This window comes from Phoenix dactylifera, chromosome 9 (assembly GCF_051530095.1).
Source record: "Phoenix dactylifera cultivar Ajwa chromosome 9, Ajwa_hap1_PhDact_Kaust_v1.1, whole genome shotgun sequence".
NCBI lineage: Eukaryota > Viridiplantae > Streptophyta > Magnoliopsida > Arecales > Arecaceae > Phoenix > Phoenix dactylifera.
In genome coordinates this window covers 18,230,708-18,256,598 of record NC_143198.1, presented here as the reverse complement: position 1 = coordinate 18,256,598, position 25,891 = coordinate 18,230,708, and the positions used below count along the sequence as shown (strand labels likewise).

At 36.8% G+C, this 25,891-nt stretch overlaps 2 protein-coding genes across 3 annotated transcripts; both read right to left on the bottom strand.

The window, feature by feature from the left end:
* Positions 1-579: 579 nt before the first annotated feature.
* On the bottom strand, positions 580-2,421 carry LOC103713530 (uncharacterized). Its single transcript, XM_008800491.6, has 3 exons — positions 1,953-2,421; positions 1,740-1,869; positions 580-1,577 (listed from the first exon to the last, which is right to left on the bottom strand). Exons 1-3 carry the CDS (start codon positions 2,080-2,082, stop codon positions 848-850), a joined length of 990 nt encoding a protein of 329 aa, XP_008798713.3. The 5' UTR covers positions 2,083-2,421; the 3' UTR covers positions 580-847.
* Positions 2,422-6,381: 3,960 nt separating this feature from the next.
* Positions 6,382-25,361, bottom strand: PNG1 (peptide-N-glycanase 1). 2 transcript variants are annotated; one of them, XM_089925336.1, is made up of 18 exons: positions 25,171-25,361; positions 25,009-25,062; positions 24,758-24,916; positions 24,584-24,682; positions 24,390-24,476; positions 22,540-22,622; positions 19,698-19,811; positions 17,881-17,935; positions 17,664-17,750; positions 16,035-16,090; positions 15,861-15,920; positions 15,630-15,717; positions 14,785-15,528; positions 14,626-14,686; positions 12,178-12,231; positions 8,476-8,578; positions 6,767-6,898; positions 6,382-6,691 (listed from the first exon to the last, which is right to left on the bottom strand). In XM_089925336.1, the coding sequence occupies exons 1-18, from the start codon at positions 25,246-25,248 to the stop codon at positions 6,607-6,609; spliced, it is 2,199 nt and encodes a 732-aa protein (XP_089781462.1). In that variant the 5' UTR covers positions 25,249-25,361; the 3' UTR covers positions 6,382-6,606. The 2 variants fall into 2 exon arrangements, with proteins under 2 accessions (XP_089781462.1, XP_089781463.1); XM_089925337.1 differs by lacking the exon at positions 12,178-12,231 and having other exon boundaries at positions 25,171-25,359.
* Between the last annotated feature and the right edge of the window lie 530 nt (positions 25,362-25,891).

Sequence of the window (25,891 nt, the reverse complement as noted above, 5' to 3'; positions counted from 1 at the left end):
CCAAGTGACAGTCTGAGGGAAAACACCTACACGTATTGGTAATAGGGAGAGTCAAAACCGTTCAGCTGTTTCATTCTGTTGCCAAATACCCACAACTTAAACCCAGCTATCAAGAATGCACTTCCTTGAAGTTATTTCAAAAACTTTCAAACTTTTATTCAACCAAACAAGCCTAGAACTAGAAAATGCCTATGTCAAGTTATACTGCAAAAAAGAATGGCATGCACGTCTGCTTCTAACATTAACTTTTTCAAAATTTCCACTTTCTCCCCATAGTCATATTGTCCATGTTAATAGACTAGTCAGAGTTATGACGCATTAATGAGAGTAATGCTTCTATTAGTTTCTAAAATATTCTGAACAATTGGTTGCAAATTTGTTATTATTATCATTGAGAAAAAACTCCAAACCAAGAATTTATTCTTCCGCCGTAAAAGATAAGACACAACATACCTTGGGAAAGTGGAAAAAGAATACTATTTGCAATTCGACTTTGATGCCATGGATGTTCTGCGCCCGTGCAAAATGTGTTGTTTAGTTGAAGAAATTTGGAACGACATGCATGCAGAGACAAGCGGATAACACGAACAAGAAACAAAAGTAACTAGCTGAACTTTCATCAATAACAACGCATGGAATGAAAGAAAATGTGAGAACTTGGAATTGATCAAGTCCATGAAAAGTACTAATGAACATTTAGAGTCGACATCAGGCAACCTCAAAAAATGTTTTGCAATGGAATGAACTTCCTGATCATCTCTCCAATTGTTATTTCTGGTTCAAACTGCCTCATTCTACCTGTCTTGCAACTAAAATTAAAAAAAGAGAAAGTAGGAGAGAACGAGAGCTAGCAATCCCACTGCAGTTGCTCAATTGAGCTCCCACCGCAAAAGACTCCAGAAGGCATTAATGCAGATTCCATGAGCTCGATATCGAAGGTTGAACTGTTGTAGGAGCTCTCCATCTCTAGCCTCTTCTCCTCATTGGGCCCATCGAAGCCCATCTTGCATGCTAATGCTTGCGCTTGGCCTTGCCCTTGTTGGAATTCTACCTCATTTTGCCTTGGGGCTTCCAGTGGCTCAACAGTACTAGCCCACATGCAATCATCCATAAATCCAGGCTGATGGAATGAAGAGGAGGACATGTTTGGCTGGTCTAAAGAAGAAGAACCATGGGTAAAGTCGATTGAAGTGTGCGAATTTTGATCTTTGTAGCTCATCAAGACGTTGGCATCTTGGTATTGGAAGGTGGAGATAGGTATTGTCTCATGCAAGGGAAGAGTAGGTGGGGGAGGTAATGTGACCAAAGAAGTGTTCATGTCCATTGGGGTGCTCTGAGTTGTCTCAAAGCTCTTGATGGGGGAACTAATGGTGAATGGTGTGGTTGATGACTGGGGGTGGTGGAACTGAGAGATATTGGCTGAATTGATGCTATTATTAGGGCGAGCAGCAGGGATTAGGTTGTGGGTCTTGGGATCCAATCCTTGGGCAATCAGTTTCTTCTTTATGCATGAATTCCAAAAGTTCTTCACCTCATTGTCTGTCCTCCCTGGAAGATGCTTTGCTATCTGAGCCCACCTGAATAGATCAAGGCACACAAAGTACTCATGAAGAGAGTATATATACATGCAATTTGAAATGAGTTTTGGAAAGAAAAGAAAATAGAATTAAAACAAGTCCATGGTGTTTGGCTATTAACATTCATGCAGGTTCTTCTGTCAGATTAGGGTTTTGTTGGACCTGTTGCCTAGGATCCTGTGCACATCTATGATGACCCTTTCTTCCTGTGCTGAGAAGGACCCCCTCTTGAGGTCAGGTCTCAGGTAGTTGATCCACCTCAGCCTGCAGCTCTTTCCACACCTCTGCAGGCCTGAAATCCCAAACCAAAGAGACTGAGAGAGAGGGAGAGGGAGAGATCGAGAGATCGAGAGAGAGAGAGAGAGCGAGAGGGACCTGCTTGTTTTGGGACAGAGCTCCAGCAGCCATGGCCATGGGTAGTGATGTATTTGCTGAGCTTCTCATCTTCCTCAGGAGACCACAGGCCTCTCTTGACCTTCTGCTTGCTGCAGCAGTGGTGACCCATTGCCAGGACCCGAACTGCCCCTCTTTTGGCAATCCTACACAAAATATAGATCTAGCTCCCACACCGAGTATGCGGACAAAGGGCACCATGCATGGACGGTCATAGGCATGTTATATATGATGGTTAGAAGGGCATGGACCACGTCCATGAGAAAACAAGGAAGAAACTTGGGAAATAGCTTGGTTTGTACTCATGGAGGACTCGGCCCTCATGAACACTCACTTGTGTTGCATCCAGGGCCTTTCCTTTGCCATTATCTGAGACTTGGTTGCCTAAATTTCTTATTCAACACATCCTATTATAATAATATAAGTCCAAAGAAAAGGAAGAGAGATCCTTGAGGAAGCAGCATTCTTGAAACATAAGAAGGGAAATTAATACGAATCTTGTGTTGGAATCGATCGCTGTCGGTGTGGGTTGATGAGCGAGCAGTTGTGTCGGTGGAAGACTGTATCTACGATCTGGTCAGCTCGATCATGCTAGTAGTAGCTTTATATGATCAAGTATGGTTGGTATAAATCTATTGTTAATAACCAATTGAGAAGTGATTTTGCTTACTTGAAGTCATCTTAATGAGTGCAAGCATATGCATGAGCACCCAATGCAGACTCAAATTCAACAGACTTCTAGTATCCTTATTTAAAGTTACACCAACTCCAGTTAGCCCAACAAGTACACAATGAGGAAAGCAGATTATGAGAATCGCGTAGCAAAGTATGAGAATCGCTTCAGTGGTAGCTAGGTACCAAGTTTCAAAATGTGTTTTACTCCAATAATTCTAGTTGCTGAATGATATATATCTCTATATATATATATACATCTATCTATCTATCTATATATATGTATATATATGCGCGCGCACATACATGCCTTGTATGCATACATGCATTAGTGTTCTCATTGTGGATATTTTTTATCATGCTCTTCGAGTTCAGCCATATTTGCTTTACGATACTCAGAAAGAAAACTCAATACTTCATCAACATATGTATGAAGACCATGGGGGGTAAACATGACATTCATGCATGCATATACAACCAAAACAAACGAGAGAGAGAGAGAGAGAGAGGGAGGTATATCAAATGAGGAATGATATGAGGAGGATGTAATGATGTACCATGGAGGTAACCCCACCACATCATTTCTTGCATCCTAGTTCAGCATGCAGGCAGGGTAGCAACTCTCAATCACATACAAAATCTGGTGGTTAAGGCCCAGTGCAGTGGCTTTCTACTTGGTTTTCTCTCGCCGAGCCCACTTAACTCTCTCTCATCGTGATGGTCTTGAAAACAAATCTAATAATCTCATTCGTGATTGTCTCTCTTTCCTTCACTCCACGATTGCTTGTCCTTGTCTATTTCGTGGTGTCAACGTTGTGAGGGATGATTGGGTATTCCCCTTCTTTTACTTTTCTCCTCCGTGTCTTCTTTTGCTTTCCCTTTTTATTCCTCTCTGGCTTGTCAGAGCGGTCCAAGAAAACAAATCACGTTGAAGGGCAGCAGCCGTGGGCGTAAACATATTTCGTAATCAATAGCCTGAAGCAGGTGTAAAGCTTGTTATAAAATATTCCTTTTCGTCTTCGGTGCATACAAGTTAAGTTGGCCTCACGGGTCCCACCCGCCGGCGATAGCTTCCAAGCCTGGAGGCTTTTCTCACTTAACGCTTGTTTCTTAGCATATTTCTTCAGATCTACTTTCTGAGCAATTTTTATTGACAAACTTCTTATGTTTATTATTCGTTGAATTATACAGCTTGATATCTCGGCAGCTTCAAAAATATGATACAAAGCAGGACAAGTTGAACGGGCGCATCAAGATTAGGGATGCGAACTCAATCATGCGAAGAATGCCCTAGAATTATTATGATGAATCTGATTGCATGTGAGCTAGAATTATTTGAGAATGCACTAGAATGGATCATTAGATCCAATCCACAGCCATCGTCGCATGCGTTGCATGGCGCTTGCAAAATCCTTTCATGTACTGGTAGGCTTGAATATGAGGTGAGAGGAGGTTGTCCCAAGACCAGCCAAATACATAAATGTATCTAAGGTAAGTTAAGCTAGTGCTACGTTTAATATAGAGTTCCATAGTTGAAGAGTAGTATTAGTAAGTAGGGATCTTACTAGGCCATGAAAAATAAAATGCTGTGCTTTGATATGACTTATGCAAGTGGATAAATGTACACTAAGTTTATGTTAATACACTATTTCTGATTCTCCCTTTTGAATAGAGTTTAACCAACCTGGATACATTAAACAGAAGAATAAAACTTTGCGGTGACAAATTTTTATGGTTGACTGATTTGCTAATTAGAATGCTTCAAAATTTATATGCACTAAGGACTCGTTTGGTTCGTGAAATATTTTTTTTCTAGAAAACTGATTCCTGAAAATATGATGCCTAGAAAAATAGTTTTGGTATGTTTAATTAACGATAAGAAAATAGTATATTTTAGAGTAGCTTATATTTGGTTGAGCATCTATTTTTCTGGAAAAATTATATGACATATGTATTATATCTTTAATAAAAGAAAAGATCTTATCTATGAATTTTGCAGGCTTAAGGATAATTTTGAAAAAAAATATTCAAATTTCCAACCAATAGAAAAGTAATTTTTCATTGTCCCTCATAGTTTTTTTGTTCCATGAAACAAATCTTATTTCTCTAGGAATACTATTTTTCCATCTCCCTCCTTTAAAAACTTCCACCAAATAAAAGATCTTTCTTCGTTTTCTCCTTAACCATACTTTCCACCTTCTTTTCTTTCGAACCAAATAAGTCCTAATTGTCTTATGAGATTCCCCCTTGAAGCTATTTCTCTAGCTTTTGCATTCCAAGGTGCTTTTGAAATGTACATCACTCGAAAGAACTGAAATATTTAACTACATCTAGCGTTACTACTGAGGCCTATTTGATGACACTTTCAGATTGCCTCAGTACGCGTGGAATCTTCAATGATTCTTAATAAGTGGAATTTTCAAGGTGCCAAGGTTTCCATAACACCGACAATCCTAAATATCAGACTCATTCAAAATTTTATTTCCTCTTATAATAGAATTAGCAGGTGCTGTTCGTTCACATCAGGCCCCAACTGAATTTTTATTTGACAGTCATATAATTGCAGTCATGACTTATGAATTGATATCTGTCATTACCGCTTATAACACGAAATAATGAAGAACAAGCATCTCTATGTAATGACATCACTGTTAATAAAAAACAATCTTGTTCCTCCAGTTGGCACTAAGATTTGAATTCAGAATATTATTTTAGTCAAAAAAACAGTGAAAAATGATATGCAGTAAGTGTTATAAATATTATGTAATAGCAGTATATCAGGATAATGGTTAGACAACAACTGTTATTTTAAAAACCCTTGCGTGTGTACACTGGAGGGCACAAGAACTGCAACGACTACCATTATAACATTTTAATCGATGTTATAACTTGGAACAGTTGGCCGTCAACTGTTTTTAGGACTCGCAAGCTGAAACAAAGAAAAGGTAAACTTGATCAAGCTAAAGAAAAAACACAAAGCCATCAAGATCAAGTCATAGTGACACCATTTTGATTGACACGATCAATTAAACTTGGAGTATCAGGATTAATTTTAAAATTGCAGAACCAGGAGCAACATCAGAAAGCTCTGAGAGAGATACAAGGCAAGCGCAGGATTTGATAAAGCCAGTTCAATGCAGCTGCTATGTAGTGGGAAGGCCATACACTGGATCCTGACTGTCTCTTGTGATGCGAACTTGAAGACCCAAGGGATGTTCCAAATTGATCGTTGCATACCAAAACATCAAATGCCTTTATCTCTGAAAATATTACTTTTACCCTTTCTCCATCCAGGAGCGGCCCAATGTATTTGGGGGCCTAAGGCCGTTTTGTCTTTGAGGCCTTCCCTACAGTGGGCCGTCCTAAGACGAATTCACAGGGGGCCTTTTTTTTCCATTTTGTCTTTGAGGCATTTCTTGCGGTGGGCCTTCTTTGGGTCGGGGCCTTAGGCGACCGCCTCAGTTGCCTAAGGGTTGGGCCGGCCCTGTCTCCATCATATAGTTTATTTGACCTAATCGTAATGATCAAGCAATATACGTGATACAATTGGTAGTGAAGCAAAATAGTCATCAAATCTACAGTGTTAGGTGCCCACAGCAATGTCTGCGCAACACACACATACACACACACTCAGAGAGAGAGAGAGAGAGACGGGCTGAAAAACCAAATTAATGAAAGAAAACAAGTTAACAAATAACATGCAAATACCACCATCGAATCAGCAAGATAACAAAATAACTTGAAAAGAACGTGGAATTTCAATTGTCAAATAGTATTATCTGCAAGTTAGTGAAGGCTCTATAGAAATCATTCATAAAAATGTTATTAATCAGAATCATACAAGTGAAAGAGGGATAGCATCCTCAAATTATGGGTTGACTTATTCTGACATCCAATTCTAAGGAATTTACATGCCAACCACAGCTGCATGCACATGAATCTTCATGTGTAGAATTAAGACAAACTAACTGGATTTTCCATACAGGTCGATGCTACCTATCTGAAACCTTGAAGTTGCTTTAGGATCTCTGACCGCCAGAAAATGGAATCTGACATTCCAATATGTGATATAAATTAAGCTGCAATGTGTATTATTAAAAGAACATTTGGATGACTGATTTTACCTGAATGCGTTACACATGCGCCTTGTGCCTACACTAAATGTTTTGCGCTGGAAACGCTTTTCAAATATCTGAGAGCTCCGCTTGTCTAAGACATTCCAACTAGAGCCTCCATCATCACTTCCTTCAACTATCCTACAAAGCACAATATTAATGCACATTAGATGCAAAACAATGGAATTGTATGCTATTACTTTTCCTCATTATATGGAGTTATTGGTCGGATCTGCTTTTTGTTCTTAATCTCATCATCTTCAAGATTTAACTTTTGTTATTAGTTATGAAAGAGGCTGATACTAGTATCAGGCAGAACTAGAAATATAAGATTGCATGTCACAACTTCTAGATTCCTCTTCTCTTAATTCAAGAAACTAAAAATCATATACAGATAAGTGTCTATATCAAGGTTTGGAAAACCAAGTGCACTGTGCTATATACCACCTGGTAGGGTCCCATGCTGAGCGCCACACTACCCCATATTGGCAAACCATTAGTAGAGATGGTGGTGTATCACAATACATACCTTGCTGGTATATGACTGGTAGAACACCTAGGCTAACACTACACAACCAAACTGATCATGGGCCAGAACACCCCTATTGGGAGATAAAGTGGACCTTTACTTGAAGCAGAAAGCTCTATAATGCTTCAAAGCCCACAAAGGTGAACAAAATTACCAATATAGAATAAGACCCCTGTACTACAATACTTCAAACCAAGGTTCGCCGTACCGGTACCGAACCCCGTACCGGTGCCGCATTAGTATAGGCGTACCGAGTGTCGGTACGGTACCGTACATTCGGTACCGACCGTACCGACATTGGTGTACCGATACCGGTACCCACCGGTACGGGTACGGTACGCTCCGTACCGACCGGTACCGACCGGTACAGCGAACCTTGCTTCAAACCTTCTACATGTATTTACAAAATATGTAAATAGGCTGGGATAAGAGGAAAAACGACTACTCCATTAAATCACAAAGTATGGAAATAAAATTTTCAATTTTTTACCTAAGATGAGCAAATTATGTCATTTTTGGACAGTTTTAGAAATTTGCAGCTGTTGTGCCATGTTTATTATTTCTCAAATCCTAATTTACATGGTATTAAATATAGGCATAACATTCCAAAAAAGATTTGGACAGATATGTGATGACAATTGTTGAGCTTTATATGTTGCAAAGTAGTCCTCTCAATTTCTGAATATTAGAACTTTAATGCCTCAGCACCAAGCTAATAGGAACAAAGAAGGAAAAGAGATATCTTCACGTACTTCAAAGAAATGAGGAATCAAAAAAAGTTCCAAGCCATTCTGTGTTTTATTATCCAGTTAAGCTAGAGGCACCTAAGCAGCTAAGACAACTGACTGCTAAGGCAGCAATTCTTGAGCCTATATTAGCCATGTAGTTGCAGAAAGACCATAGGGATAAATAATTGAATCCTGTAAACTTGACAAGAGTAAGGAATTAAAGTTTTCCATTTATGAAGAATTTTTTTAAAACATAAATTTGGAATATAGACAAAAAAATGGAGGCATATTATATTAAAGACTGCTATTGCATTTCTGTCATTATATAACAAAATTTAATCTGGTATTATAAGGTTAAAAATAAAAATCAAACATTTTTACTCTCACCACATGTTACTAGATGTGTTTAATAGCACAACAAGGCAACTAATGAAAATATACATGCAACTGATATAACCTACCAGTCCACTGGATCTCTTTCTGGGGCGTCATTGGCTGATGTTAGATCATACGACTCAAGATCATACATCTGGTCATCGATCACTTTGTATATTAGCCAGCAACCTGTGAATTTTAAATATCACAATGTAATGAGAACCAGTGGAAGTTTAAAGAATTTGGAAATAAACATGATTGACAAGATAGAGGGCAGCCTGGTACACAAGGTTTCCGCCACTGCAAGGTTTGGAGAGGGTCAAATCGTATGCAGCCTTATCCTACATGTAGAGAGGCTATTCCTATGTTTTGAACTCATGAAACCCAGATCACAATAAGGTAACCTTACCGCTGCACCAAGGCCCACCCTCAAGCATGATAGGCATGATACAAACTATAAATCAGAAAATTTAAAATGGGAAAGCTAGGATATGTGAATTATCGTTTGAATTAAATTATTATAAAATTAAGAATCAATGAAAAACAACATGCTACAATAACAATCATTAAAATAAGAAGTGACTAGAAAATTACAAGAACCATTATGGAAGTATAATCAAAGGACCAAAATTCTAGTAAATAAGCAACCTGTCTCACTAAAAATGTTGTTCCTACAAACCTACATTACATGCTAAGAAAGATATACCCTACCAATATCTAAAAAAACAAATGCAACATAGTGAAACTAGAAATTAATACAAGCCTAATACCCAAAACCAAGGGTCAACAAGAGTCAGTTTCCAAGATAGCATTATACAGTACAATAATTTAACAGATTTGGGATTCAGTGGAAACCCAATGAAGAAACATTAGGTGGAGCTGTTGGAAAATGGAAATGTTCATACTTAAAACATTGACAGGTCTAGTTTATAAGGGTGAATATAAAGCTTACGCTCTAATACTAAAAATGCAATTCATTAATAAGCCTTACCTTCTTTCTTTTTTCATTAAAGGTCCATCAAACCAGTACTGAGTGCCATATTGGTAGGTGACTAGTACAGCATAGTGCTGGTTTGGTAACTTAAGACACTTGATATGCTATGACTTATCGATATACCATTTTGTTTATTTTATTTTTTTCATTTCTTTTATTTTTCATTCCTTTAGTCTTGAGGGATTATATTAATGATTGTGGATGTTTGAATTACAATTATGATGCTACTTTAATGTTTTTTTTGTCATGTTGATCTCGAATATGATATGATTGATCGATGAATGCAATTGTAATATAATTGAATGCATTAGTACAAATAATTGAATTTAGATATATCAAATGGATTTGAAGTATAAAATATATACCAACACCTAATTCCTCGTAAAGTGTCTATCACTTGTAAATATGACAAAGTAGCTCATATGGTAATCCCTACTAGATGTAAGTCTTTGTGCATTTGGTAATCCCACTTTTGCTCAATGATGTCAATGTGCTCATTGACATGCCTTAGATCAGTCTTCCTGATCTTGACTTGAGCATCCCTCATCATATGATACAAAAAACCCATCTGAGGGTATCTCTCGCTATCCACGATCCTAAGAACTCAATATAATAGTGCAATAGACTTAACTATTTTCTCGACCCACTTTCAAAACTATTGGCTTGTCACTAAGCCCTTCACATGACTGCTTTCGTGCCAATACGAGCATATTTGCTCTCCTACCACTCAGCACTCATGAATATCAGACATGGACCTACCTTATTTTCAAGAAGGCTATCAAATACAATATAGCGTGTGGCAAAGCAGGTGAGTGTTGGCCTTAATATCCCACCTCCAGTGTGCTTTCTCATCAAAGATAGAACATTTGTGTCATTATATATGAATTTGTAATAGACTGGGCTATCTCCACAACTTGTTTCAACCCACAGATTTGTCAATGTCTATCAGAATCAAGTCTATACATTAGGCAGCAATGGGGTCCAAAAAATGTGGCCTCACGATTTCCAGGAGCCTTAAACTATGATCCATTATCCGCAACCGCCTGCACAACATATCAGTCCCCTAGATCAATCATTTCCTCCATCAAGCTAAAGATGTAATAGGCATCGTGCATCTTACTTGAAGCATCATCTGACTTATGGAAAAAGATCGTCTTATCATAATATGTCAAAAAATAGTGATGCTTTGACTACTTGGCCTTGTCCAACCATCACGTCAGTCACATCATAGGTGTCCTACTTTCTCTAATAAAAGGCTATTCATCTCTCTAGCTTCTCTTTGTTACTATCCAGTAGCTCACCATGTATATTCTTCAGCCCAGGAGGATCTCCACCGACCAGCTTTCTAAATAGAGTTGAAAGTAGACCAATAATATGTATTGTATGCAGCATTGGCATAGATGTGGCTGAAGTGAAACCAGAAAACAATAGCTCTTCACATATCTTTTTCTTGTCCTTTACAAATATAGTATTAAACTATCAATTCTCTGCTGCTTAGAATCTTTGCTAGAAAAGGCATGTAGATCTACGTCATGAATGGTGGCCCCTTCTAATATATCTCTAGACTTCTTTCCCTTTCTGTTGTCGAAGCCACTAAATGTAGATACAATCTGGCAGCCATCTTTTTCCAGCAACCTCTCTAACCAACTCCCATAGCCTAGATCTACCCTGATAGATTCGAAACCAGAAACCCACTCGAACTATGAGGCCCTAAACTAAGCCCTATGCCTAGCAACCTTCTCCCTCTACCACTAACATTCAAGCTCTCCCATATGGCAGGCTAAATCTGCACCTCGTCCATGTCATATATTTTTTGTTAAATTAAATTATTTAAATAATTATTTAAAAAATTATATAGTTTACAATGTAATGCAAAAAATGGTAGACTTACTTCAAAAAATACTTACAAATTTACTATACATAATAATATTTTAAATTTTTTTATAGTTTTAAAATATTTTATATATTAATTTTAATTAATAAACTAATATTTAATTATAAAATAACTAGAAAATTAATTCTAATTTGGATTAGTGTAGCATCCTATTAGGGATACTACGTATAAATTTTTTATCCTATGGGAATGCACTAACCACAACTTATTTTTCAAGTTTTATTTAACTTTTGGATTAGGTTCACATAGCCATGCTCATGCCTAAATTTAGATAAATTGCTATCAAATTGATATAGCAACTAGCATGCATACCCTCAAACATGCTACCAATTTTTTTTAAAAAAAATTATTTATTATTATTTTTAATCCAAAAGTATATTTTTAATATATAAATTTATTTAATTAACAAAATATTATATTTTCCGGTATTGCATAGATTATCCTTAGATCTACCGCATATCTTGAAATTATGCCAAAATATAAAATTTTAGCACGATTCCTCTCTTTTGCCCTTTTTACCTATTTTAGGCTTCAAAAAGAGAGAAAAAACATAAGAGGGAGGGAAAGAGAGAGTTTTACTTCAATGGAGTTGGATTTCGAATGAAATTCATAAAAATATGGGTTCCTTAGTGCTTTTTTGTTTGGGAAAAAAAATAAGAGTGGGAGGGCAGAGAAAGCGAAGGAGGCTTTCTCTGTGCCTTCCTTAATTAGAAGGGCGTTACGGGTAGTGAACCGCCTAAACTGCCCAGAGCCTTGAATCAAGTAGAACTAGACAGTTCTAGTCAGTTCGTGTCAGTCAAGCTAGTTTTGTTCCTATCCTGACCTGAACACAACATCCATTCTAGTTTCGCCCTGGAACAGTTCGATACATACCCCAAAAGGCGAGGGGGGATGAGATACCTTTTTTATCTATTCTTTCCAGGTGTAAAGGTTCTTTAGTCAATTGCATCTCGGCTGCATAGTCCAGAGAAAGTAATAAAATGTAGTGGACCACTAATGAGAACAAAATCAAAACATATGCATCGAAATAGCAGTAATGTAGTCAACATGATGATGAGCATTCCATAAAATAAACAATACGAAGAAGTAAACATACTTTAGATGCAAGAAACTAATAAATTCATGAGTCACAAATAGAAAATATATGAATCCATCTTGGAAAATGGATAACTCCTTTTGACGACAAGGACTCAAAATTATAGAACTAAAAGATTATAGAAGTAAAAGAAAAGTCTTCAAAATGATTTTATAAAGCCCTCATTTGATGTGATCCCTCATATAAATATTAGGGTTGGGGTATAGATGGTGTTGTTTTCAATAAGATTTATAGCAAGTTTTATAGCACATAGATATGTCATTGGAATCTTTTCTAATTGCTACATGCCAATAAAACTATAAGGAGGACTCAACTAGACATTAAAGCAAGGTTTTAAATCCCGTGGGACAGGAGCATCCAGATTTTCCCACGGAATGGAACATCTAAATCCTGCCCCCTCCTGGTGGCCGTCCGGGTCAAGTATCTTGGCACTCACTTGGGACACTCTTTTTTATATTTTTCTATTTTTTTCTTAACATATATATATTAAGTTTATTGTTTTATTTATTTTTTAAACATATTTAAACTTCAAAAGTTGGCATATTTCTTAACATACTATCTTGCTCATACATCTACTTAAAGATGACACTATAATTTCTTGTAGCCTTCAAGTTATTGGAGATTCTTTCTTGATTATCAAGCAATGATCTCCTATAATTGATATTACACGACTAATTGACAAAGACAAAGACAAAGACAAGGCAAAAATGATGTCGATTGATGAAAAATGGCAATTTTTATTGCACAAAGTTTCATCGCATAACCAGCCCCTTTTACCTTTCAATACTTTAGCATTGTAACTTATAATTTGATACTTAAATGGCATATGAGTGGCAGTGAAGTAAGCAAGACTGTCATATGATGTGAAAAAATAAGGATAAGTAAAATTTATTTAAAGTATGTTCTTAAGTTGTTGCTCAGATAGTTAGCATAGTGACCTATACTAGAGAAGAGGATGAGCAAGAAACATTATCTAAATTTTCACACTTATGAGAAATAAAGGTTGAACTTACTTGGAATTTTTTTATTTTTAATATTATGTTTTAGAATATATAATATTATATATATGTGAATAATATAATATGTGTTCTCCTTTTTGTGCTTTATTTTACATTGTATTACTTTTTAAAATATAAAACATTGTATATTTTTTTCTATTTTTATTATTTATTTTTTATATGATAGTTTTGAGGTAAAACTTAAATGCAAAATTTCAGGTTCAAAGTTTGTGCACCCAAAACCTAACTTCCTCCCTCTAACCACTCACCCAGACCATTTGTTGTGTTTTAAAATAATAACTAAATTATACTTAAAGAATTTAAAGCTAGGTAAGGAGAAAAAATATAAAAATTCGATCACTTTTTCCCACCAGCGTGACTTAGGAGAGCCTAACAGGACGTGAGACAAAGGCTCCGAAGAACACATCCTCAGCCGGATCTGTGGGGAGGGGTAGAGGAGGTGAGAAAATTGATCACTGCTGGCATTTTGGAGGCCTACGATCACCACCAGCATCATCCTCCGCAAGACGAAAGAAGGATGGCCATATTGGCGCATGTCTCAGCCAGGAGGAAGGCGTCATGCACCTGTCCCAGGTCCTGTAATCTCAAAGGAATGGGATGGGATGGGTTGCTACCGGGACTTCAACCCTTGATTTAAAGAACCAGGTAAAATTTATGCATCAAAGTTACTTGGAAATAATTAATCTATTTGATGCGCATGTAAATTTTACAAGAGGATTACAGACAAAGAAAAAATAAACTTGGAATAAGGCACCTCATCTAATGCTTAGTTTTAATGCCATGCTGGAAAATGTCTTAGACCAATTTAAGTGGCTTGGTCGAAGGATATCATTCCACTGGCATTGGTGCAGCTACCAGCGGCCTGTGCCAACTGCCAGTTGCCAGCAAGGTAGTACCTTGCCATAGCATGATAGAGCAAAAGTAAAAATAAAATAATAAAAAATAAATTTGGCACAGCACCAAGTCACATCAACCGTGCCAAACTACTACAAGTTAATACAGGCTGGCATGCCCATTACCTGGTACTACCCCTAAAAGCCTAGCGGTGGTACCAACCAGCATGGGCCAAGCACTTGAACCCATAATTTGATTAGGTGCAATTTAAAATCTAGAAAAGATGAGAAACCTAGGAAAGTTTTAATATAGGTACTGTAAGATATTGAATGAATGCAGAAAAACTTTCATGTATTGAAATTATGGAGGGAAATATTATGCTAATCTGCTTAGTAATACCTTTCGCTCCATTGGGTTCTTCCCATTTAGACAAACGAATACCATCAAATGCTGATGTAGCCTGAAATCATTTGAAATATTAGAATGGTCAAAGCTGGCAATAACTCAGTATGAACAAATATACCAAGAGATCAAGGCCAACAATTTGATGCTACTCACAATTCCAATAGGAAGTTCTTCACCACTTGCAAGAACTGAGCCAGAACATAATCGATTCACTTTTGGAAATCGTACGTCTTTGGCAGAAAAGTTAGTAGATTTATAATTATCAATTATCTCATCAACTGCATCTATAGCCACTGGTAAAGCTATAGAAGTATGAACTGGATCACCAGCTAAGGAAATGCAAACCCTTCCATCATTCTCCAACTCCCCCTTTAAGGATATGGCAGAAAACAATTCTTCAAGGCAGTGCATCATCTTCTCAGAAAACTGGAATGCATTTTGATTTAAGAAAGATCTCCGTTGCCTGAAAGAGATATTTCTAAGATCCAGTAGCAATCTTTTAAAAATCTCTAGGACTTCAATAGTTTTAGCTTTTGGAAGATCATTATCAAGAAAGTGGGTTGAAAGAAGAACAAAAGCATTGTAGATGTTTCTAACATGAGCATCCACACATGCTCGGACTGGACAAGAAGAATGGGTATATGAACTATTTTCATTAGAACCCAATTCAGATCTTGCTTTTCGCCATTCAACAGCCCCACTTCGCCTCCCCGGCAATGACATTGAAGCATCAATTTGAAGATGGATCCCACTCTCAAGTTCCTCTGCTTCTTTCTTGTCACGATATTCCAGCACTGAAAGTGCTTCAGATGAATATCCAGCACGACATTCTTTTGTTATAGAAGAAAGAATAGCAGAGGCAGATGCTTCTGTCGTAATGTCACGTCTAGACAGGACCTGCAAATGAACCAAAGAAATAACTAACTAAATAAATAAAATAAAATCTCCTTAGAAATTATGGTGAAGGTCGAACAATTATTGAAATACTATAAGTTAACCTCATGCCACTTCCTTGTGTAACGTTTTGTGACATCATAAACTCCATCCTTTGCAATAGCAATTATGTAATTCAGCTTCTTATTCCAGCTTCAAGAAAAGCATATAATGTATCATCTATTTAGTAGAAAAATATGGATAATAACATAATAAATTTTGAAAGCTTTTAATAAAGTAATAGAAAAATATATTTCAGTAGGAGAATAAATTTAGCAATCAGGAAAAAAGCATACCCCTTTTCGTATAACAGTGGATTATCATATAATCCTTCGCATGGGTCAAGATGCATCCACCTAAACAAGTTTCCAGAAATTAGCAATGGTACAAACATTGTTCAGTCAAGAATTATTACAAATCTTAGTTATGGAAAATTTTGAGATGCTGCAGCTGAGTAGATGTCATACTACCTCCCCAAGTAATGTGAAAAACACTCTGTCCAGACATGATCGGTGAAGTCCAATATCTGAAAATGAAACATGAATAAGTTCATACATTCCTCGTATGCTCAATACCCCTACAGACTCTTCCATCTTGGAAAAGGTTAAAGCTTTTTATTGAACCTTCCCTCTACAAGGGATCATGCAAGGTCAGCAGATATGCCTTTGTATATAATAAATATCTAGAAAGGAAGAAAACTTATAAGAAAAGTAGTATTAATGAATGTTATTATTGAACTTTTATAGAACATCACTAAGGATCTATTATCACATACTCTAACTATGGGGAATATTTGATGAAAACAAGGTCCACAACCTTGGTACTAGGTACCGTTTCAATACCTTATCAGTTTGGTACGATACAATACAATATGCATCCTATACTAAAATAGCTCTAACCATTTTTCTCAATTTTTATTTTCCTGCACCTCGATATAAGTCGGTACGCTTCGGTACGGATCGGTACATACTTCGGTACATCTCAGTACGCCTTAGTACAAGGCAGTACACCTCAATATAGGGCGGTATGCCTTGGTACCGAGCTTGTACCGACTTGGAGTTGAATTTTGCATGGTATGGTACCGGGTGGTATGGCAAACCATAGATGAAAACACTTATAAAGATGATTTTTGGTTCCATATTAACACAATGTTTCTGCAATATCTCAAAGTACACATTCCTAAGCCTAGTCTTTGGAGGCCACATACATCATGTAAAACTATAAAATTAAACTTTCTTTTCAATTGATAGAGCATATCTTAAACCACCTAAGCCTCTTTACACAATGTATGCATCATTATATGCAGCGTCATCCATGAGGTTTCAAGTTTTTCCATGAAGCTTCATCCCAAGATGTGAGAATGAGACCCAGACAAGTTGGCCTCAACAATGCTTCATTATAACAGCATGAAGTGCGGGAAGTCCAATACCACAATTTGAGTTGGTTTCTTCCCATCTAGAATTGAGCTTTGTTGTTAAATGAGTGTTATTGAGGCTTGTCTAGCATCAGGCTTCTCTCCCCAAGAACCCTTCAGTCTCAATGGTGTGGCTATATAAAGTGGGGTTAGGCCATTGATATATGCATTGAGTGGCTTAGCTGAGGCCCAACCATAGCACTTTCTTTCATGCCTTTAACCAGTAACAACACACTAAGTTTGGTGATATGCCAATTAAAAGAAAAGGATGATATTATAGGCCCAAATGCCAAACTTAGGAATAGGTTAGGTAATTGACTTGCAAAAAGCAAGTGCTGTTTGAGTTTGGACTTGACAATAGCTACAAAAAAGAAACAAATTAAGCTTATCCCAAAAAGATTCTAGTAATAATCTTGTAAGTCACCGATACATGCTCTTGCTTAATCAGGTCTTGCATATATTTAAGGCATTCACGAAAGACTAGCCACAACAAAAAGATACATGTCCAGGTATGTTTTCATTTTAATGAAATTTAACTTTTTAATTTGCCTTTCAACAAGCCATTCTTCAAAAATTATAAACTCATTTCAACCTAATGCTCAAGAAACTGATTCATGAAGATGAATACATACTTCTTCTTATAGACATGATAGTCTTTCTGACAATTTAATGATCAGTTACTCACCAGACGAGATTCATAACCAAAAGCTCGACAATAGAGCGTAAAGCAATTAGCCCACTCTCCACAACGCCCTCTCCTTGTTTCTAGAAGCTGACACAAGCAAGAAAATTCAGATTCATAAAGCAATTATTTAAATATCAACACCTAATATTGAACATATACAAATACATATGGAGGACATTCAGATAGTTAATACCAAAAACACCAAAGGACTCCATACCTTTAATGGATCATTATATCGAGGAAAACGAGTAATGCTCACACAAACCTTGCACCTGGAGATTATTAAGTTGTCAAGGGAAATTTAGTCCACATGGATAATAGAGTATCATTCTAGTGTACTTAAGATGCAAAATATGCAAAAAAGAACTACTATCTCCCATGGTCCAAATATAATGGATAAAACCAATTTATTAGGAGTTGGGAGGTGGTCTCAAGTTTTCAGAAAGCCATGCCATGAATTGAACCAGCATATTTTGACCTATTTATTTGGCATTGGCCACCATAAGTGCGTTATTTATTGCTATTAAAGTGCTACCTCCTCTGTCAGCAAGCTCCTTCGGATCCATTCTCACAGCTTCCATCCGAGTTAACTTGGACCTTCCCCTCATCCTCTAGACCCTTTCCCTTGCAAGGACTTCCAAAGATGTTGTTGCCCATTTTCATAGACTGAATACATTTTTAGCCTTTATCCTAATCAAGTGCAACTGCTACATTCATTAGACATCAGTTCTAACTTTATTTCTCATGATTCTCTGTCAACAAGTTACCTCGATATTCTCATTTGAATGACTACAAATTTGGACCTTCTTTACTGCCAAACATGTTGATCCATCTGGTTTGGGAGTTCTTTAAGTCTTAAGAGGCATGTGATGATAAGAATAAAAAAAGGTGCCGCTAGCTTCATCAACCATATCTAATTCTTAAAACTACATCCTCATTTTTGTCTTGGTTTCTACGTATAGTAGACCTAAATTATTAAAAACAACCACCAAAACTATGTCCTCGACACCAGTGATGCACTTGAGCAGTTGTTAACCGCTCTTCAATCTTTAAGCATTCAAAATTGAATGTAAGCCACTTTCTATAGAATAATGATTTGAAATAGTAATTACTGAACTCAAGGACTTGACTCTAAGTGGAAGCTATTTCTTAAGAAACATGGGGCATCGTATTATTGTCAAACTTTGGAAACAAAATTAAAGAAGACAAATATGAGCGGCTGCTAATTACAAACAAAATCATGATGATGATGAGAAACACTAGGGGAAAAGTCAGTTTGGACAATTGAAAAAGAAAAAGCGACATAAAACAGAAATCAAGGATAAAGGGACAAAACTAAAGGCAAGAATATGGAGAGAGGAAAGGTGGCAGTTAACATAATTCCCTTGAGCAAATGGAGGGCAGAGGGGACTTTTCTACTATTAAGGCAAACAAAATGGATTTCTTACCATGACTCCATGAAAAGGGGTTAAGGTGGGCAGCATTCAAACCAAAGACCACTTTTCCCTCTTCCAAGGATATCAACCATAAAATGAATAATATATTATGTCTATATATATACAAATAAGATACTATATAGAGCAAGGTTCGTCGTCTCGGTACCAGACCCCATGTCGGTGCCACACTAGTACAGTGTCGGTATAGTACGGTACGAAATTTTTTTGGCGTACCGACACTCGGTACGCCATCCGTACCGCGTACCGATACCGAACCAGTATAGTACGGTACACTTCATACCATCCGGTTCGGGCCCATACGGCATACCATAATATAGAGGATGGGTTTGGGCTCAATGGTAACGCTGCTCCATTATGACTTGGGAGCCATGGATCCAAAACATAAAAATAGCCTCTCTGCATGTGAGGTAAATGTATACATCTAATACAAAGACCCTGCAATGATAGCAGCCTCGTGCATTGGGATGCCTTTAATAAGAAGCCATATAATCGAGAAACAATATAAAAATTGAACTGAAATCAAAGTATACCATTCAAAGTTATATCTTAAACAAGAGATTTGCACTTATTATTATACCTATAAAGCTCAACACGAATGCCACCAAATTTAATCTCAGAAGGAAGTGCAGAACCCATGCCAATAGGGCTAGTCTCACCACCACACTTATCACAAGGGGGTGAATTAACCCACCTGCAAAAATAACCATATGAAAAAGAAATACATGTTAAGTAACTATTAGCTGACTAATGTTAAAATTCAGAATAAAATAAAGGTACCAAAGGCTGAGTTCTCATTGAGGTCATACCAGTAGCACGAATAAGATTAAAAAAAAAAAGAACAAAACGACAATATAAAAAGTTGATTCAGAGTCCATAAGGTTAGAGAGTAGGTAGTAAGCATAACCTTTTTCGAGTGTATCATTCTGAAAGACAGATAAAGTGTACTCAATAAGCATTACAATGAACGTGCAGGATTGGTTGACTCATCCATCTATTTTGACAGGTTAGGTCCTTGGTAAACATTTTTTTTGAAAATCCTTCCTCAAAACTAGCATCTAGGTTTTCTTAGCTCTTCCCCTCCATTGTCATGGCCAATTGATAGAAACAAGTCTAACTTAATTATTTGACCCTGTGTACCAGGTTTAGATGTGGTTGCTGTCGGGGCTCGCAGACTTCTCCAATTCTGCTGGTTTACAAGATCTTCCTGTGCTCCGAGAAGTCTTCCATGTTGCCTTGCACCCCTTTGCAAGCCCCACAAAGAAAGCTGATTACCCTAGATCAACTCTCTACTGATGGTTCTACACCATTCAACTGGAAAACAATCTGTGGAAGTGAAATGCAAGTATTTAGTGATTTAAGCTCACCATCATCCTCCCCTTGATGAGAAATAAACATGTAGTTGGTCTTCCTATCCTTGTTGATGTGGTTATTGAAAAAGAACTGCAGGATCCTTGATTGTAGGCAGACCCTATCACCAACAATTTCATTGATAGAGATCTGCAATTTGTGAGTGTGGCTTCTTCTTTCTTCTTTTGAATCAAACTGAGCCAAGACTAGATCATATATCCAATGACGGCCCTTGGCCATTTGATGACCACCTAATGATGCTGTGTGACATGCTCCAATAATATGTGGAACTATAATCTACTATCATCACTACCTATTGGCTAAGATTTCCCTAAGTTTTATGCTACAGTCACAGAAATTATTTGTGGTATTTGGTTTTTCTGTCCCTTCTGCATATATAGACCTACTGTCGATGATATAAAGCTTGCATATGTGAGGTTTCTTTGCACTTCTTACACAAAAAACGGCTAATATCAGAGCTGACTGAGTTGCAGGCCGTGAGTTGGCAAAGCAGTACCAGATCTTCGCTCTGAAAATACAGTCCAAGAAACTCTTCTGAAACTCTTTTAGAATCTATAATGTTTAATCAATCATATTTTGTTTCTCTCAAGACAAATGGTTTTTTATTGTCCTATAGAAAAAGGTAGTTGCATGCCAGGTTACATAAGTATCCTGCACCAGCAGTAACACAGAAGCGTTGCAGTCTTCTGCAGATTTAACAAAACATAGAACAAGCTTGTTCCAGAAACCATTAGTCCAACCTACATTTTTAGATGAAGTTAAGGAGGTTTTGAGAATGCAAGCCCTATTATAATTTGGATCCCCTGCATATGTTATTCATGATCCTCCAACTTGGAACAGAGGTCTTGTTTCTGATTAACCTAAGCTCTTACATAGCTTTTCCTGATAAAGGGGGAAATAGCATCACTAATACTGCAACTACTATGCACATTTTAAATACCAACACATCCAATTTCTTAAACTGGCCTTTGCTGCATAGAAATTATTGAGGTCCACCTCTTTCTTTAGAGTCTTAAGGTCAAAACTTAAGCTTGGTTAGAAGTTTCAAGCAGTTGTACTGAATATTTGGAGGCTAGCAGGTGCATATGGCACTACATGAACAGCTAAATTTGGTTTCACCAATGCAACTTTCTTCAACAGAGAGCAGAAGAGAGGGTGCATGTGCATGCATACTTTACAACTACCATTCATTTTATCTAATATATAAATAATAATAAAAATTAAGACAGACAAGATATTAGATTCTATGAAAACATTCGGCACACACTGACTAGATCAAGACTTTAAAAGTTATTAAAATCCATAGATGAGAGGAAAAGAAATATATATTGCTATGCATCAATTCCAGAAGTAACAAAGAACATTACGTGTACGACTAAGCATATAAAACTTGAAGACATCTAATTGAGAAAACTATACCAGGAAAGAATCCCATTTTCCAGAATGGATGTCGACTAGCTTAAATAACAACCATCAGGCCTATCAGACAAATGAATGCCATGGCAACATTTGGTTCCTAGTTAAGAGGTGGATAAGGGATAGTTACCAGCTTCACCAGCCAAACACCACCAAAAAAGTGGTGGATAACTTCATTTGGTCAAAGGGGAGAAAAGCTAGGTAACCTAGCTAACTTAATTTCATAGGAAAGCGTGAAATAAAGTTAACCAGGCTGGCAGCCCCTCCAGCCCCTATGTTTTATCCTATTTTTACTCCGAAAGCCAACAATTTGCCATACTTTTTCACTTTCACCTCTCACCCTCCCCAAGTTAACTACTACCCCTCTCTCATCTCCTTGGCTCCAGATCTGTGTAGGCCCTGCTGTTACCTCTTTAGTGGTGGAGTAAGTAAGCACCAGCCAACCAGCAAATAACTTTATTCACCTGTTTCCTGGTTAGGGGGTGAATACCAATGCTTATTCTATTCAGAGAGTGGTTATCTATTCAGCAAAAAAATGCTGCCCAAGTGTTCAATAACCAATACTTTATTATAATGAAATACTGTTTCAAAGAAACTTTTGGAAGTTAATAACATAACCATGGCATCTGTATAACCTGAATGATTGCTTGAACCAGAATAGTAGTTGCAACAAGAAGGCATGATCTTTCTCATATTTTGAAGGACTGAAGTTTCCCTCCTGGCATAACAGAAAAGTCAATGTGATCATCAAGTTTGTTTAACAACACATAAATCCACAAGATAATACACAAGACCATGAGTATGCATCTATTTAGCATCATCCTAGTATCGACATGCAGAATTAACAATGCACTTTTACACATAGGAGAGTAACCTTGCTGCTGAAAAGATACAGGTGCATTTATAAAGCAATTAGGCTAAAGATAATGTAACAAAAATGCCATATGTAAGTGCCATGAAAAATGTTCATAAGATTTAAAAATATGTGCCTTGGAAGAAAAAAAAGAATCACCTTGCTACTACTAGTATATTGATGCGTATAAAAATGCATGTCCATGGTTAAAGACGTCCAATAAAATTGAAGTACTTATTTGCATGTGTCAGAAATGTTCGGAGACATTGTTGACAATGGGGGCATGACAGGGGGGAGGAAATAGAAGAAATTTACTATATGTTCTAGGATTAAAATGTTGCATGCAACAAAACTGATTATATCGTCATATTTTGTTCACATCACTATGTCTATAGTTGCTTGCAAGCACTTTCCTGCTCTATTTTTTCTATTAATTCAAATGCCTCATTTGCATTTACGTTTGCAAGCAAAACAGGGCATCTCAATAGATAATTTTTCTAAATTCAAAAGAAAATATCCTATCAATACTTAAATTCTAAGTATACATACAAAATTTGTTGAGGAAAAACTTTGCATTTTAAGCATTAGGAACTTATAAGTTCACTTTCTATATAGATCATGTGAATGTGAAATCTCATCATCAGGTTAAATTGGATCGAGTGTTCAAGTATTGAAACCATTAGCATTCTGATTTTGATTGATACATGGTAACCTGCTGGCACCAGATGGTAAACCATGAATTAAATTTGAGTTTACTGGTTGGATCAAAAAAAATTAAAAACTAATCAGGAATAAAATCAAGAGAAGATCAAGAAAAAGCAATGTCATTTTTCACTATATCTACAGAAAGGGTTTTAGTAATAAAGAATGTTAAGGAATTAGATAAAAGCCAAGGAATTGTGAGAAAATTAAGAAAATCAAAGTAGGGAAATAAATCCTTCATGATAACTCTGAGCATATCTAGTGAAGGGTTTGTACAATTCCAAGACTAGCAAGAGAGCAGTACCATAATGAGCAGATACAAGCAAAATTAATAAAGTTTGAGAACATTTTATAACTGAATAAAAGACATCTAAACTAAGAAGAAATTTCACACCATTTCTCATGTCAGTACATGTACAAAGCTAGTTATACTGTACTAACATGTGATGCTAATTGAGTGCATCAGGTCTAACAATCATGCTGGACATCAATCTGCACTCAAGTCCATTAGGATGTTTCATGATCAACATCCAAATTTCAAAAGAAATCTAACAATCACATTTTTTGCCAATTTCAATTTGAGCAGATTCATGAAAGATTCACAAAACTTTGCACATACTTTGGCAACATAATTTGTTTTATGGAAACTTCTTTGATATAAATCAACAGAAGCTTCTCTGGCATTAATCATATTGCATGCCAATTTATTTTATAATTATCCTGATGCATGTTGTTAGCCAGTTGATTCTTTAAATACCAAAATAACTGCAATAAATCAAGTAACTACACGATGAAGAATCCTTCTTTAACCCCACATTTTCTGTTTCCACCTCCTTATTTTCCTTTAAAGAAAAAGCCACTTCCAGATTATGCCTATCAAAATAGAGATAAATAAGCTCATGTAATAAAGAAAAGACAGAAAAATTGTACCTTGGCAAGAGAAACTAATGCCTTCTCCTCAATCTCATCAACAGGAACTGACTTGCGGGCAGCCTCTTGGCGATCCGGGTCCTCATACTATTTGAAGGCAAATATACATATTAAAATTCAAATGCAAAAGAAAATATAATATCATATGTTAAAGAACTATGGGATGAGAATCGAGATCAAAATCAAGAATTTACCATAAGAACCTGTTGGACATACGGCTGAACCCTCTTCTTAAACTCCTCTCCATTACCCCAAGAGGTATACTGCTGGAAGAGCAGCGCATCCTCTTCTGCCTAACAAACAAAATTGATGATAAATAAAAGCCTTAATCACTTCTGAATTTTAAAAAAAATGAAAAAATTAGCTGCCTGCAAGCGTCGGGCCAATTCTTCATCGGATTGCTCTTGATTCCAAACCGATTCCGGCTTTTGTTCTTCTGCTTGGATCGAAACCAAGCGGAGTTTCTCCGAGATGGCTTCAAGATCGGAGCTTTCGGTGACGAGGAGACCCTCCTCCTCTGCCAAGATCTTCAAAGAGAAAAAATTCAAGCTCAGCTCACCGGATTAGAAGAACAAAGAGAAGGGAATTCAAAGCCATAAGTGAAGATAAAAAAAAAGACCTTTTGATCGTCCGGAGGGACGGAGGTCAGCGAGAAGATCTGGACTTTGAGAACCTGCGGCAACCGGGAGATTTCTGAGAGATTTCTTTAGGCTCCTCGAAGAAAGGGGGGATGAGAGGAGAGAGAATAAGATAAAGTGAGTTATTTTTTCCTTTTGCATACCTCGAGGCCACCGCCGGTGTCGTATTCGACGGAGTACTCATCATCGTTATGGCGGACGACGAACCTCCGAGCGACCATTTCTTTCTTCGCCCTTTCGCCCCTTCTCTTTCTTTCTTTCTCCTGTCAAATGGACTCCATCTACAGCCCTGCCCAGAAATACTACTGTATTAGTACGGTCTGCGAAACTGAGCATGCATAATTTTCTAAGAAAGAGACTACAAACGTGTTTCCATAAGCATAATTTTTTAGGAAAGAGACTACAACCGCGTTTCAAAAATGCAGCAGGATTCCACTGAATTTCCTGCTTGATTAGTAGAGTTGGAAATATTAACCCAATATCTCTCGGTCCAAATGAATGAATAAAAAAAAACTCTACAAAATGAATGAATACAATTAATAACCAGAGGTTTTCGGTTTGATTCTTGAGGGTTACATTCTTGAAAATCTAGATGTATTGCATAGAGTTAATCATGTATATTAACTTTAATGAAAGAAATATTTTAAATGAATTGTTCTAATCATTTCATATCATATTAATTCTTCACTTTCATTTGCTAGGTTTTTTTTAAATGAGGATCTATGATCTCCTTCACTAAATCAATTTTCGTTAGATCACTATTTTCATCAAATTTTCTTTTTCACACATTCCAAGTTCTCGAAATAACTTGTTTTCTTCCAACTTTAAAAATATCAATTTCTCCTAAAAATCTGCATGTTTCTT